Source organism: Ranitomeya variabilis, chromosome 7 (assembly GCF_051348905.1).
Source record: "Ranitomeya variabilis isolate aRanVar5 chromosome 7, aRanVar5.hap1, whole genome shotgun sequence".
Taxonomy (NCBI): Eukaryota; Metazoa; Chordata; class Amphibia; order Anura; family Dendrobatidae; genus Ranitomeya; species Ranitomeya variabilis.
The window spans coordinates 201,311,313-201,327,729 of NC_135238.1; the positions used below are offsets into that span (position 1 = coordinate 201,311,313).

The following is a 16,417-nucleotide window of genomic DNA, read 5'->3' on the forward strand; positions in this document are numbered from 1 at the left end:
GGAAAAAAAGGCAAATTGGACATCATTTCACACAAAACCCCCAAAGTGAGTCGGACAAAATTGTTGGCACCCTCAACTTAATATTTTACTGCACACCATTTGGAACAAATAACTGCAGTCAATCAGTATAACCATCAACAAGCTTCTTACACCTCTCACCTGGAGTTTTGCACCACTCTTCTTTTGCAAACTGCTCCAGGTCTCTGATATTTGAAGGCGCCTTCTCCCAACAGCAAGTTTAAGATCTCTCCACAGGTGTTCAATGGGATTTAGATCCGGACTCATTGCTGCCACTTCAGAACTCTCCAGCCCTTTGTTTCCATCAATTTTTGGGTGCTTCTTGAGGTATGTTTGAGGTCATTGTCCTGCTGGAAGAACCATGACCTAAGACGCAAACCAGATTTTTGACACTGCATTGTGACCCTAAACCTTTTGGTAATCTTCAGATTCCATGATGATTTTCACATAGTCAAGGCACTAAGTGCCAAAGTAATCAAAACCACTCCAAAACATCTTTGAACCTCCACCATATTTGACTGTAGGTGCAGTGTTCTTTTGGTTATAATCCTCTTTCTGTTTTCAGTGAACATTAGATTGATGTGCTTTACCAAAAAGCTCTATTTTGGTCTCATCTGTCCACAAGACACTTTTGCGGAAGGATTTTGGCTTGGTCACGTACATTTTGGCAAACTGCAGTCTAGCTTTTTTATGTCTCTGTGTCATCATTGGAGTCCTCCTGGGTCTCCTGCCATAGCATTTAATTTAATTCAAATTTTGATGAATAGTTTGAGCTGACACTGATGCACACTGAGCATCCATGACCGCTTGAATTTCTTTGGAACTTGATTGGGGCTGCTTATCCACCATCCGTACTATCTTGCGTTGCAACTTTTTGTATTTTTTTTTTCTACTGTCCATTTTCATAGAGACTAGCTACAGTGCCATGGGTGTTGAAAACTTTTTGATCATGCTGTGCGCTGTGCACAAAGGAACATCAAGATCTCTGGAGATGGACTTGTAACCTTGAGATTGTTGATATTTTTCAACAATTTTGGTTCTCAAGTCCTCAGACAGTTCTCTTCAGGTGTGACTTTCATATTGTACACACCTGTTATTTGCCACAGGTGAGTTTGAATGAGCATCAAATGCTTGAAGCAAAGTTGTTTACCCGCAATTTTGTAAAGTTGGCAACAATTTTGTCCAGCCCATTTTTGAGGTTTTGTGTGAATTGATGTCCAATTTGTCTTTTTTCTTTTTTTTGTGTTGATCCAATACAAAGTGTGAATGAAGCTTTAGGTTATCCAGTTTGGGGAAGCAGACCAGCTGCCAGCCAATGCGTCTATGATAGTCAAAAACACAGATGTGTGAAACCAGTTTGATTCTGCTGAAAATGGGAGTTCAGCCAAGTTGCCTTTTTTTGTGTATTTTTATTTTTCATACCTCCTTTTTGGAAAAAAGCCTCTCAATAGTGATACCTTACTGGATACTTTTAGTAGTGGAAAGTGTTTCTGAATTGTTTTTAGTTTTGTTGTTCCAGGTCCTTAATGGGCAGTTCTGCTACTGCAATGGGGACCATTGTGAGCAAAAGATTACTGTTCATACATGGCGACGACTGGTGAATAAAACAGAAAGTTCGGAGTTTTAGCTGCACTTTATTATTCACAGTAACTACCAGTAGGTGGCAGCATAGACTGAAATTTTGGGGTCATGGAACTAAGTTGTGGTTTTCCCAATATCAATCAGTAGGTTTCAGAGAGAGAACCCGTGATTTCATGGTATAGTTTATACCTCTTTGCGCTTTTTCAGTTTAACAAAAAAAAAAACCTACTATATTAAAAAGGCCCTAACCAGTATAAACGAGACTGTCATATAAGGCTTGTACTTCAAAAGACTATTGTATTGAACCGCAGTGACATTACAAATCTAAATAAATTGTGCTTTTCTTATTAGAATTAGTCCAATAATCTGGTTATTGTCTTAGATCTTTTCCTGAAGACATTTCTCAGAATTTCTTTGGAAGAGCCACGTATTCCTCCCATTATTTTGCAATCACGGCGCTATAAGGAGGGTGATCATTACTAATTTTTAGAGGAAACTCCTATGTTGGCAGCTACAATAAAAGTTATATTTCCATCTTATAAATTATCTAAGGGGTAAAGTTTCTCCTTATAGAGACGGCCTTAGGAGATTTGTTGGCCAAGCAATGCTCCCTGGGAAACGGGTATGCTAATAGCCTCTTCTCCGAGGGTCTAGTGCCAGTTATAAGAGTTAGCCATGTGGCTAGGCTCTATAAAAGGGCCGACATTGACTTCTATGATTCTACTTCCAATATGTGGCAAGAGACCCTATTTGCTTCCTCCAGGATGTAATATTTTGTTCATAAAGTGATGGCAAATTTTAAGATTTAGTAATATTTTATGATCAGTGGGGGTTTGATCTCTGGGACCCTCGTCGTTCTTCGCAGCGCTGGTGTAGCACTGTGCCTCCTTTACTGTTTTGCCCTGCACTACTTACCTTGGCCCCCGCTGCAGAGGGACGTGCAGTGCGACCCCCCATTCGAGGGAATTGAATCCCGTTGCTGTTCCCTGCCAAGATGGGTGGTCAAGAGGGGCCACTGTACAAGGCAGGGGGCCCCACCACGAATTCAGGTCTGTAACCCCTCCATTCTCAGAATTGGCAGAGCTCCAAAACTTCAGCCCCATCCATCATAAAGTGGTGGTGTTTCCTAGCAATATGTCTTCTCTATATAAAATGGGAAAACTCTTTATCCCCCCTCTCCCCCATTATAAAGGGACTTTACAACTTTCACCAAAAATATATCTTACAGTTTTAGAAGGGTTTCTTTTTTTCTTTTTTTTTTCCAGCTAGACAGATATTTCTATCTATCAGACACTTATCTGATATTGATCCGAGCGTTGACTTAAACTCGCCAATCAAACTAGACTATCATTGGTACTAGTATTATCCGTGAAAAACACAGATACCACTCGTATGAGAGAAATTGATGTCTGAATGAGGCCAGATTAAGAGCAATCACATTTTTTTTTTTGTTGTTTTTTTCTTTTTTTTTCAACTGTCTTCTTGCGGCTGCTACTAGAGGGAGTCTGCACAGGGAATTTTAGGCTGCATTCTCACTGACTTTTTGGTGCGTTTTTTTACGCTGCATAGTTACAAAAAAATTCAAGCAACCTATTCTACTAAACTGTGCAGCATCAAAAACTTACCAAAACCTCATTGTAGGAACATGGCCTTACAGCCCTCATTGAACTCTAAAACAATTGATTAGCAGTGAGCTCCCACTAGTGGTGGTAAGAAGAATTACAACATGATAATGTACAGTCATGGCCAAAATTTTTGAGAATGACACCAAAATTATATTTTCACATGATCTGCTGCCCTCTGGTTTTTATTAGTGTTTGTCTGATGTTTTTATCACATACAGAAATATAATTGCATTCATATTATGAGTACCAATAGGTTATATTGACAGTTAGAATGAGTTAATGCAGCAAGTCAATATTTGCAGTGTTGACCCTTCTTCTTCAAGACCTCTGCAATTCTCCCTGGCATGCTCTCAATCAACTTCTGGACCAAATCCTGACTGATAGCAGTCCATTCTTGCATAATCAATGCTTGCATTTTGCCTGAATTTGTTGGTTTTTGTTTGTCCACCCGTCTCTTGATGATTGACCACAAGTTCTCAATGGGATTATGATCTGGGGAGTTTCCAGGCCATGGACCCAAAATCTCTATGTTTTGTTCCATGAGCCATTTAGTTATCACCTTTGCTTTATGGCAAGGTGCTCCATCATGCTGGAAAAGGCATTGTTGGGCGCCAAACTGCTCTTGGACGGTTGGGAGAAGTTGCTCTTGGAGGACATTCTGGTACCATTCTTTATTCATGGCTGTGTTTTTAGGCAAGACTGTGAGTGAGCCGATTCCCTTGGCTGAGAGGCAACCCCACACATGAATGGTTTCAGGATGCTTTACAGTTGGCATGAGACAAGACTGGTGGTAGCGCTCACCTCTTCTTCTCCGAATAAGCTGTTTTCCAGATGTCCCAAACAATAGAAAAGGGGATTCATCATAGAAAATGACTTTGCCCCAGTCCTCAGCAGTCCACTCCCTGTACCTTTTGCAGAATATCAGTCGGTCCCTGATGTTTTTTCTGGAGAGAAGTGGCTTCTTTGCTGCCCTCCTTGAAACCAGGCCTTGCTCAAAGAGTCTCCGCCTCACAGTGCGTGCAGAAGCACTCACACCAGCCTGCTGCCATTCCTGAGCAAGCTCCGCACTGCTGGTAGTCCGATCCCGCAGCTGAAACAGTTTTAAGATACGGTCCTGGCGCTTGCTGGTCTTTCTTGGGCTCCCTGGAGCCTTTTTGACAACAATGGAAGCTCTCTCCTTGAAGTTCTTGATGATGCGATAGATTGTTGACTGAGGTGCAATCTTTGTAGCTGCGATACTCTTCCCTGTTAGGCCATTTTTGTGCAGTGCAATGATGGCTGCACGTGTTTCTTTAGAGATAACCATGGTTAACTGAAGAGAATCAATGATACCAAGCACCAGCCTCCTTTTAAAGTGTCCAGTGATGTCATTCTTACTTAATCATGACTGATTGATCGCCAGCCCTGTCCTCATCAACACCCACACCTGTGTTACTGGATCAATCACTAAAACGATGTTAGCTGCTCCTTTTAAGGCAGGACTGCAATGATGTTGAAATGTGTTTTGGGGGTTAAAGTTCATTTTCTGGGCAAATATTGACTTTGCAAGTACAGTAATTGCTGTTAAGCTGATCACTCTGACATTCAGGAGTATATGCAAATTGCCATTAGAAAAAATGAAGCAGTTAACTTTGGAAAAATTAATATTTGTCTCATTCTCAATTTTTGGCCATGACTGTAAGATAATTTTACTACTGCAATGTTTAGGAAGTGACTTCCAGATACTGACATGTTTGCCACCAGCGTACATATTTTCATTGCAATACACATATTTTATCCTTTATAAAAGCCTTGAATGAGTAAAAACACCTTCCCCAATAGATTCAATGCCCTGCATATGCTAAACATGGAATATCCTAAACGGAAATCTGAGAGTAGCACACACATATTATGCATTGCATGCTCACTTTTGGAGACGTGATGCCTTCTACCTGGTAGCATTGTGAGACATATTTTTTTCAACATGATTTATCTGTAAGGTTTGTTGCTAAGCGACTAGAGGTGCGGGGGAGATGAGACCATCATCGTGTAGGTATAATCTGTGCAGTGCGGTTATGGCTATACCTTTATTACATTATGCACATTTTTTTTCCATTGTAAGGTAACATCGCTTCTCCGTCTTTCACCCCATTGTATTCTATGATTGATGGTGCAGAACCTTTTTGTTCTTCTCTTACCTTGGCCTTTCTGCTGCGTATTATCTAACTAAATGGGGGTGTAAGCATCGGTGCTCGATAATAAAACTTGTAATTGGGCACATTACTATCATGTCCCCTCACCACTGAGTTCAGAGTATAAATAACCTAGCATTATTTTGATCCCCACTTCCATCGGCTCATTTCAGAAACCCCTACTCAGGCTAGTAGGGGTCTTAGTGGTAAAAACACCACCGATCCCCAATTATCGCCTATCCCTTAGCTAGTTTATGACTTTAAATAGTGTAGCATAATATAATATCATTTTATGAGTGTAGCATAATAGTGAGTTGTACAGAGCAGCGCGAGATCTCAGCAGGGAGGAGGGGCATTGAGAAGCTGTCAATCTGGCTAGATAGTTTTCGATTGAGGTCCCTGAAGAGCTATCAATCAGGCATGGATTAAAAAATAAATAAAAAGTACACCAGCCTCATCAGGCCTAAGGGCTATTTTTTGTATTGTGAAAGATGGCAGTAGGTCAGCTTTAAAGTGTATCTAGACCATTATCTGCCATGTAAACTGAGAATGAGCTCCTACCCAAATTATTTTTTTTGAGGGTTAAGGTCATAGGAAGAAAGCTGTACTGTATATCAGAGGGCAGGAATCTCAATTTACAATTATAATTGCTCATTATTAGCACAGATCTGTGATAAAGAACACTCTGCAGGGATTTAAGTTCTGTTTTTAATCATGGATGTGTGTTAATGAAGTTTCCTTTTAATTGTCATCAGACTGGTCTCTTCAGCCTGCTCCCAGCTGAGGTAGCACTAGGTACAGGCGTTCGCAGCCTCGTCATGTCCAAAAATATCTTGGAAAAGATATGGGGCCAAAAATATAATCACATAAATGCATCCTGTTATAAACCAAATCCTCTCTGATAGCATGTGTTTAGGTTCAGAAGTATTTGGACAATAACCGAGTCTTCTTTTTTGCCTTTAAAAATCTCTTAGGTTGGGTTCGCAGTGTGTTTTGGGTGATTGTCCATCTGTCCTGTGAAGCGCCGCCCAATCAACCTTGCTGCATTTGGATGAATCTGAGTATAAATTATAGCCCTGTACACACAGAATCCATCGTGCTGCTTCTGTCTTCAATCATATCATCAATAAACACTAGTGACCTAGTGACATTGAAAGCCATGCATGCCCACATCATCTCACTGCCTCCACCATGTGTCACAGAGGGTGTGCTGTGATGTGGATCATGAGCCGTTCCAAGCCTTCTCCATACTTTCTTATTCCTATCATTCTGGTACAGGTTGATCTGAGTTTTGCTTTTCCCGGACTGGACCGGCTTCTTTGGATGTTTTTTTGTTAAACTCTAATCTTGCCTTTCTATTTTTAAGGCTGATTAATGGTTTGCGCCTTGTGGTAAGCTCTCTGTATTTACCCTCATGAAGTCTTCTCTTTATGGTAGACTTAAAACTGAAACACCGACTTCCTGGAGAGTGTTCTTCACTTGGGTGGATGTGTGAAAGGTTTTTATTCACCATGGAAAGGATCCGGTGATCATCCACCACTGTTGTCTTCCGTGAACGTCCAGGCCTTTTTGAGTTCCGAAACTCACTAGTGCGCTCTTATTTTTGCAGACTGTGCCAAACTGTTGATTTGGCCACTCCTAATACTTCTGCTATCTCTCTGATGGATTTCTTCTTTTTTTTAGCCAAATGATGGTTCCTTTCTCTTCCATTGAGAGCTCTTTTGACCTCATGTTTCCAAATGCAAATGCCACACCTGGAATCAACTGCAGACCTTTTACCTGCTTGTGATATTTCAGGTTTTTTTTGTTAATAAATGTGCAAAAATTTCTTCATTTTTGTTTTTTTTTTCAGTCAAGATGGGGTGCAGAGTGTATGTACATTAATAAGAAAAAAATGAACTTTTTTGAATTTACCAAATGGCTGCAATGAAAGAGTGAAAAATGTAAAGGGGTCTCAATACTTTCCGTACCAACTGTAATTACTGGACAACCTCTTTCAGGGCTTCTTAGTATTACTGCCAGTAGACATCATGATTGATGTTCTTGCTCCATACATGCCCTTTCTGCTGCCATTTGCTGTATATTTAGTTGAACCCATGTGTGTATACTTCATATTTATATTTTGCCGTACTGATAATATAAATGCAGCTGTTTTCCTACATTCACCATTTGTATACTGAACACCCACAGATGTAAACACTAAATATCGAAATCTTCAAAGTGCTGTATACAAACCGCAGCTGGAATAGGATATTACATTACAGATTGTAATTCCTTGTCCTTTCCATGGACGTCCCTCTGTTTTGGAAGTTCAATGATAAGTTTAAATTATGTTCTTTGATTCATGTCCCCATTAAATCTTGTGGAATTTTTTCCATATTCCCTTTTGAATTTTGAAATTTTCCGCCTTTTTTTTGTTCCTCCTCCTCCTTTGAGAGTGTATATATATATATATATATATATATATATATATATATATATATATATATATATATATATATATATATATATATAATTTTTTATTTTTTTTTGCGTCATTAATTAAGTATTAAAAATGACCTGGCAATGGGAATCTCCATATCAAATTAAGTTACAACGGTATCAAACACACACATTGACAGAAAAAATGTGTTTCGGAATTTGGTATAAAACCTTTTTTTTTTTTTTAACTACTAAAAACTTATATGTATATAGATAAAAAAAAAACTTGTTTTTATTCCATATTCTGAAACACATTTTTTCTGTCAATGGAGCAAAGTGATGGTTTGAATTCCTTTTGGCAAGCTGATGTTTTTCTTGGGGGGGGGGGGGGGGGGCATTTACCTTATAGGTTGATTGTATATTTTGATACATGGACTGTCACGGGCATCTCAATACAAAGATTTGACTATATTTATCCCAGTCAACTGGTTGCTTGCTCTAAGCACTGCACGTGTGTGTAATATATATGTACTGTAAGTGCCTATGTATATATATATTTTGTTTGTTATTTTTAGGACACTGAAACCTGTGATCTTCTGATCGCAATTGTATTGCAGTGTATAGTCAAAATGATGTAAACAGACAGAAGCAAAGCACATTGAATGTACCCAATATTGCATAAATAATAAAGATCAAGCTTTTATTAACACAAACGACATACAAGTAAAAACACTTAAAAAGTCACAAATGACATAATAATATACACAATAGCCACAATAGAGCTAGAAAACCCCACCACTTTAAAGACCATATAAATAGAACAATGTTATCAATCAGCATAAAAAACATATATACAGACAATAATAATGTAAACCTTTGCCCTGTCGTCTTTTTTGGCCAACTTTTGATCCAGAACATTGCTGTTCCTTCCTGCTGAGGCTTATGTTGGGGTGCGTCTGATGTTTTGATTTGTTTTGGTCCTGGAGTGGCTTCTTACAGAGCTACTCCTTAGTTGCTGTGTGTTTTGGATCATTTTCATGCTGGAAGACCCTGTCACGACCAATCTTCAATGCTCTTACTGAGGGAAAGAGGTTGTTTGCCAAAATCTCGATACATGGAACCATCCATCCTTCCTTCAATATGGTGCAGTCGTCCTGTCCCCTTTGCAGAAAAGCACCCCCAAAGTATGATGTTTCCCCCACCATGCTTCACGGTTGGGACAGTGATGTTTGGGTTGTCCCCATCCTTCTTATAAACATGGCAAGTGGAGTTGATACCAAAAAGTTCTATTTTGGTCTCATGTGACCACATGACCTTCTCCCATGCCTCCTCTGGATCATCCAGATGTTCATTGCCGAACTTCAAATGGGCCTGGACATGTTCTGACGTGTGCAGGGGGACCTTGCGTGCTCTGCAGGATTTTAATCCATGACGTTGTAGTATATTACTAACTGTAATGTTTGAGACTGTGGTACCAGCTCTCTTCAGGTCATTGATCAGGTCCTCCCGTGTAATTCTGGGCTGATTCCTGACCTTTCTCAGAATCATCCTTACCCCACGAAGTGAGATCCCAGACCGGGGAAAATTGACAGTCATCTTGTGTTTCTTCCGTTTTCTAATGATTGTGCCATCAGTTGTTGCCTTCTCACCAAGCTGCTTGCCTGTTGACCAGTAGCCCATCTCAGCCTTGTGCAGGTCTACAATGTTGTGCCTGGTGTACTTAGACAGCTCTTTGGCCTTGGCCAGGGTGGAGAGGTTGGAATGTGATTGAGTGTGTGGACAGGTGTCTTTAATACAGGTAACGAGTTCAAACTGTGGCAATTAATACAGACAATGGGTGCAGAGTAGGAGGCTTCGTAAAGAAAATGTAAGAGTTCTGAGAGAGCCAAAATTCTTTCTGGTTGGTAGGTGATCAAATACGTGTTGCATGTAATAAAATGCAAATTAATTATGTAAAAATCATACAATGTGATTTTCTTGTTTTGTTTTTTTTTGTTTGCATTCTTTTTCTCACAGTTGAAGTGTACCTACGATAAAAATTTACAGATCTCTCCATTCTCTTTATGTGGGAAAATTTGCAAATTCGGCAGTGTGTCAAATACTTATTTTACTCAGTGTGTGTGTCTGTACCTGTGTATGTATGTAATATATATGTAATATATATATAAATATATTTTTGCGTGTGCAATGTTTATGTATTAACCAAGCCCTATAGAATTCTGGTAGAGACCGAAAGAGGCTGATCTCCTCCTTATTTGATTTATTTTCAGCAGTCACCAGGTTTTCCCATTATAAACTAAAGCCACCATCTTTAACTACTCTCTCACCACAGTCCATTGACCTGTATCTAAGTCCCCAACACCCCTTTATATGCCAACGAATACCTTGTGCACATCTGGCATACGGTTCGGTCCAGTGAGCGTGCGTTATTTTCTTTCTCCTTGACGACTCCTCAATCCTTGCAGCTACTCATCCTCCTGGTCTTATTGATGTGGATGACGCGTCCTGCGTCATCCACAGACCTCTGTGACTCTTGCGCCTGCGCAGTTGAAGCACAGTTGAAGCACAGTCACACTTTTGCTCGGCTCTTAGTAGACCCCATCGTAATATCCCCCACTCCCTTAACCCAGCAGTGCTCCTTTGATGGTCTCCACCAGCCCAGCTGACGGCACCACCACCTCCGCTGCCACTGATATGAACACTTCAGCTTCTTTAATTTTTATTTTTTGCATGTAGCTCATTGTTTCACATTTGTTATGTTTCCTTGGAGATATATAAAGACATATTAACCTGTACAAAGCTCTAGAGAGCAGCATGAGTAAGGTTCATTGTGGGAAAAGTATCATCTGCGTGTATCGTTCTGGTAAACTTCTTAAGTGAGAAAAGGAAAAAATAGATAAGAAATAATAATAGAGACATGAGTGGAAGCCAAATAATAAAACCTTGTGGATGTCTCCAAGATTTCGTAATTTATTTCAGATTTCTTTGTGTTTATTTCTTGCCACAAATACAAAATATATTTATTTTTTCTTATATTGCTTAAAAAATGTACATTTCACTACATTGAACATCATAGATGCCAAAGAGGCTGTCTCATAAAGACCCCTTTTTAAGCTAGGCTTAGGGTGTATAGTAAAGTGTTTGGTGAACAAACCCTTTTGGGTAATTCTTGACTCAGCTTATTTTACCTAGCAAATTGAATTTACCAGTTGATGTCTGATAAAATGTGTTGTGTGCTTGTACTGTATGGTCCAGCCATTTTTTTATTTCCGTAAATAAGGGTTTACATGTAAAAGGTCCATAAACAGTATCTAGATATATACAGATGTTAGCTGATTACCAAAGTGCTGCCGAGTGCATGGAGGAAACTGATTATACAAGGGACCAGGTTTTGAGGAATATGTGAGAATGGTTAGATTATTGAGGTTATGTGTTAAGTCTGCATAAAGAGATGGGTTTTAAGGCATGCCTAAAACTGTGGATACTTGTGATGAGCAAGATCATTGGAAGTGCATTCCAGAGAACAGGCGCACCACGAGAAAAGTCTTGGAGTTGAGAGTGAGAAGTTTTGGATTGTGGAGGATTTTCGTTTCAGTTCTTTAGCAGAACGGAGATCACTGGTAGGGTAATAAAAAAAAAAAAAAAAATGAGAGCGTAGATGTAGGACGGTGCAGCACTGTGTAGAGCTTTGTGAGTGTGATACATTTATATGTTGCGTTCTATCAGATAAGCTACCAGTGCAATGACTGGCACAGGGTGGAGGCACCGGTGTACTGGCTGGTCAGGAATATGACCATGGCTGCTGCATTTGGGATAGATTGCAGAGGGAGAGTTTAACAAGAGGAAGACTAATTAGTAGTGAGTTGTTGTTGGCACTATCGTGATTATCAGCTAAAGCAAGAGTTTTATGGGTGACATGAGCAAGTGAGTGATTGGATGTAGGGAGTGAAGGAAAGATTTGCGTCAAATATAACCCCAAGACACCAGGCGTGCTCCCTGGAAATTATAGTACTGATGCAAGGACACGTTGTAGCGCAGGTTGATGAGAAACGGCCGTCGTCCTTAATGCATTCCGCTTACCATACAACCTGATGTTTTAGTTTTTCCATTAAAGTCCAGAATTTTTAAAGGGACAGTGAGTGCAACCTTTTTTTTTTTTTTTCTTCTTCTGGTTGGATTTGAATTCTGTGCCATCTAGTGAGACTGTGTCTGACCGCTGTCAGGCAAAGAAAGCAGAGAGATCAGAGAATTTATTCATTATAGTATGTTATTGGGATATCTGTAAAGCCTTCCCTATTATACAGAAAATAAATCCTGGATAGGCGGGATTTCATCTGCTGGGTCCTCTAAGGGTTCATGCCCACAATCTGGAATAGCAGTGTTTTGGACAGCTCACCTGCGCTGCCTCCAAAACACTACCTTCTATGATACAAGCTCAGTGGATGGGATTTCTGTAAATTTCATGCCCACTGTGCTTCTATATGACACTACGGTCGTAAACCCTAGACCCTAGTCTCTGCAACAGAAATATTCACAATAGACTGTATTGTATGCGGTAAATCCACATTGTTCAATGAACACATATGGTTTTACCTGCGTGATTGAATGCAGTGTTTTGGAAAATACACTTCGTTCAAAGCGAGGCTACTTCCCGAAAGTGGGCACGTACCCTAAGGATGGTGTACTATGACCACAATATCGCCATCAATGGACCATAATTATTTATGGATGTGTTTATTTTGCAGGTGGAAAACAGACCAAAGTATTATGGGAGAGAGTGAGTATGTCTTTTTTTCTTCCATCTTTTACTAAAATGCTGCTATTTCTTTATTTTCATGTAATAGAAGTTATTGACTAGTGATGAGCAAATATACTCGTTACTCGAGATTTCCTGAGCATGCTCGGGTGTCCTCCGAGTAATTTTTAGTGCTCGAAGATTTAGTTTTTTTCGCCGCAGCTGAATGATTTACAGCTACTAGCCAGCTTGATTACATGTGGGGATTCCCTAGCAACCAGGCAACCCCCACATGTACTTATTCTGGCTAACAGATGTAAATCATTCAGCTGCAGCAAGAAAAACGAAATCTCCGAGCACTAAAAAATACTCGGAGGACACCGGAGCGTGCTCTGGAAATCTCGAGTAACGAGTATATTCGCTCATCACTATTATTGACGTATAATTACTTTATTTTACAATCTAGTAGTTTGGATATTGTGATAATCCAGCTCTTGTATCTGGCACAGAAGCTAAAACGAAGAACATAATTATAAGACACCTCTGATGCTGTACCTGATTCTAGATTGTGAGCCCCAATGGGGACAGTGCCAATAATGTTTGTAAAGCGCTGTGGAATTAATGGCGCTATATAAATGAGTAAAATGAATGAATAAATAACAATGGACACCAGAGGAGCCTGATGGGCCGCTTTTAATGGTGGTGAAGTCTTTCATTTTAATGGAAGAATAACACTGGATGCTGGCCTATTATTTCTTTCAAAAATCAGTGGAAGCTGCAACTGAGAATTGTAACCGAGCCACCGACATAGATTTTGGCCAAACCTGATTTCTGCCTGCTGGTAAACCGTTACACAACACCTATCAGATGGTAGAATCCAGTGTATAATTATTATCTATATATAGCCATAACCTTCTGTGCTGTTTTACAGCAGAGACAGAGGAAGAGTTCAGCTGTAATGAACATGCAGCCGGGGAGATTAAAATTAGTAACATTCTATCAAAAGATCCTGTAAGCAGGACAGAGTCATTTAGGTGAGGAGGTTATTAGAGATCCCCCTCCTCCTCTCGGAGTTGATGTTCTATGGCCAAGGAAGACCTGGCCAGTCAGACTTTTATAGCGTTACACGGTGGCCATTCAGATAAATAGTTGTCCGTCTAAGACGTGCACAACTTGTCATGGCCACAGCGGCTTTCCATTAGGTTCATAGAGCAGGATCTTGTGATCCTCAGCGGCCAGCTGTTACAGCATATGGGATAGGATTTCTAAAAAATCCCATTCACACTATGCGTACAAAGGCGCCCGCGGATCACCCACGGAGACTGACATGTGGCGCGTCTTTCCAGACTGCAACATGTCTATTTTTCTTGCGGAGACTAGCGTCTCTGCAAGCAAAATTACATCAATAGAAATGTATTGAACGCGGTCAATCCGCACGGTTCAGTGAACACACGTGGATTTACAGATCTGATTGAATTAGGAATCAGCAGCTCCTGCCCTATCCCTATACCCAGTGAACACATGAACAAGGTCCCGAGAAGGAAGCAATGTCAGTGCTTGCTAAACTGTATACACAACCTCTGTTTCAATGTTGTGAATAAAATTATCTAGTAGGAAAAGATGGTATAAGAAATAGTGATGAGTGAGCGTGCTTGTATAAGGTGTTATGAGCATTCTTCGGCGTGCTCGAATACTATGTTTGTCGCTGTGGCTGCATCTCTTGCAGCTGTTCGACAGCCGCAACATATGCAGGGATTGCCTAAAAAGCCGGCCTTCCCAAAAGATTTGCCTTCTGTACCCTCCGGGTTGCACTGTTTTTGCTGACTGCAGAATGAATGAACTGAGAATCTGTCAGTGAAATCATTCAGATTCAATGACCGGTTGTAACTCTTCTTTTTCTGAGCTCCTCTCAGCTGATATATGGCCACAGACCACACCAAAGTTGAATATGCAGCGAAGCAAAGAGCCTGTAAAAGCCAATTGTGCTAAATTTGTAATTAAATCCAATTGAATAAATGATTTTTAGCCCCAAACTCCTGAATTAATTGTCCGCAAAGGTGGATAACTGTTTATATACAGCATGTAATATGGTGTCATCTGACTGCAATCTGCTTATTTATGTATTTTTTAGATTTTTTGGAATGATTTCAAGGGAAGAAACAGACCAACTACTGAGTGTTGCAGAAGGCAGTTACCTAATCCGTGAAAGTCAGCGGCAACCTGGAACGTACACCTTAGCTTTAAGGTAAGAAATAGGATTTCTGTTGTGGCTGACCGTGTCATGTTACAGCGGCTGATACCATGTATTCTTAATTGCCAACATTTGGGAAATGTTTAGGCGATTTGGAAGTGAAGAAGATTCATTTGGGGCGCTGACTCATGAGGTTTGCTTGTCTATCCTTCCTTTGTTGCCTAAAACAACCAGTCTTAGCAAAATTTTTGCTTTTTTGATAACTTGGTATGAATTTAAAGCTGCTATTGCCAGTCCTGGCTCATCTTATGAATCTGTCCCCCTACACAGAGGTGTCAAACTGTCTAGACCCGCGGGAAAAAGCGTTCATAGCCTTGCTACTCTGGAGCAGCGCTTTTATAGCCACTGACCAGTCTGTCCATTGCAGTCCGTGCTCACACCATTTTGCACAGACGTCTGCATGAGTCTGATTTGGGGGTCTGTATTAAGGGGGTATTCTGGTCTCTGAGGTGTGTATTTAGGGTATGTGCACACGTCAGGATTTCTTGCAGAAATTTCCTGAAGAAAACCGGAAATTTTCTGCAAGAAATCCGCATTTATTTTTGCGTTTTATTCCCGTTTTTTCCCGTTTTTTTTTAGCATTTTGCAAGCGGAATTAGCTTGCAGAATGCTAAAGTTTTCCAAGCGATCTGTAGCATCGCTTGGAAAACTGACTGACAGGTTGGTCACACTTATCAAACATAGTGTTTGACAAGTGTGACCAACTTTTTACTATAGATGCTGCCTATGCAGCATCAATAGCAAAAAGATAGAATGTTTAAAAATAATTAAAAAAATGGTTATACTCACCTGCAGACAGCCGATCTCCTCAGCGGTGTCCGTTCCTATAGATAGTGTGTGTGTGCAGGACCTTCGATGACGTCGCGGTCACGTGAGCGGTCACGCGACCAATCACAAGACCGCGACGTCATCGCAGGTCCTTCACACACACCATCTATAGGAACGGAAGCGGCAGCATGCACCGCTGAGAGGTGGGAAGACTCCGGGGCCATCGAAGGTGAGTATATCACTATTTTTTATTTTAATTCTTTCTTTTTTTTTACCAATTATATGGTGCCCAGTCCGTGGAGGAGAGTCTCCTCTCCTCCACCCTGGGTACCAACCGCACATGATCTGCTTACTTCCCGCATGGTGTGCATAGCCACATGCGGAAAGTAAGTAGATCAATGCATTCCTAGGTGTGCGGAATCCCCGCAATTCCGCAAATTTAATGAACATGTTGCTTTTTTTTCCGCAATGCGATTTTTTTCGCGGAAAAAAATGCAACATTTGCACAACAAATGCGGAATACACTGTAAATAATAGGAGGCATATGTAAGCTTTTTTCGCATTTTTATCACGTTTTTATAGCGAAAAAACGTGAAAAATACTGAACGTGTGCACATGGCCTTAGGGTCAATCATCTGATTTGGGGATAATAATAATAATAATAATCTTTATTTATATAGCGCCAACATATTCCGCAGCGCTTTACAGTTTAACAGTTTCAAACACAACAGTCATAGGTAACAACGTTAACAATACAGTAATAAAGCAAAAATAAGACAAAATAAGACGACCCTGCTCGTGAGAGCTTACAATCTACAATGAGGTGGGGAGATACAAAGTACAGGTG

At 40.3% G+C, this 16,417-nt stretch overlaps 1 protein-coding gene across 1 annotated transcript in view; it reads left to right on the forward strand.

Annotated features, from left to right (window-relative positions):
* CHN1 (chimerin 1) overlaps window positions 1-16,417 on the forward strand; it is a 124,432-nt gene that overhangs the window by 26,319 nt on the left and 81,696 nt on the right. Inside the window, exons 5-6 of the mRNA XM_077272664.1 lie at window positions 12,562-12,593; window positions 14,683-14,796. Coding sequence (XP_077128779.1) covers window positions 12,562-12,593; window positions 14,683-14,796 — 146 coding nt within the window. The remainder of the gene's footprint in view (window positions 1-12,561; window positions 12,594-14,682; window positions 14,797-16,417) is intronic.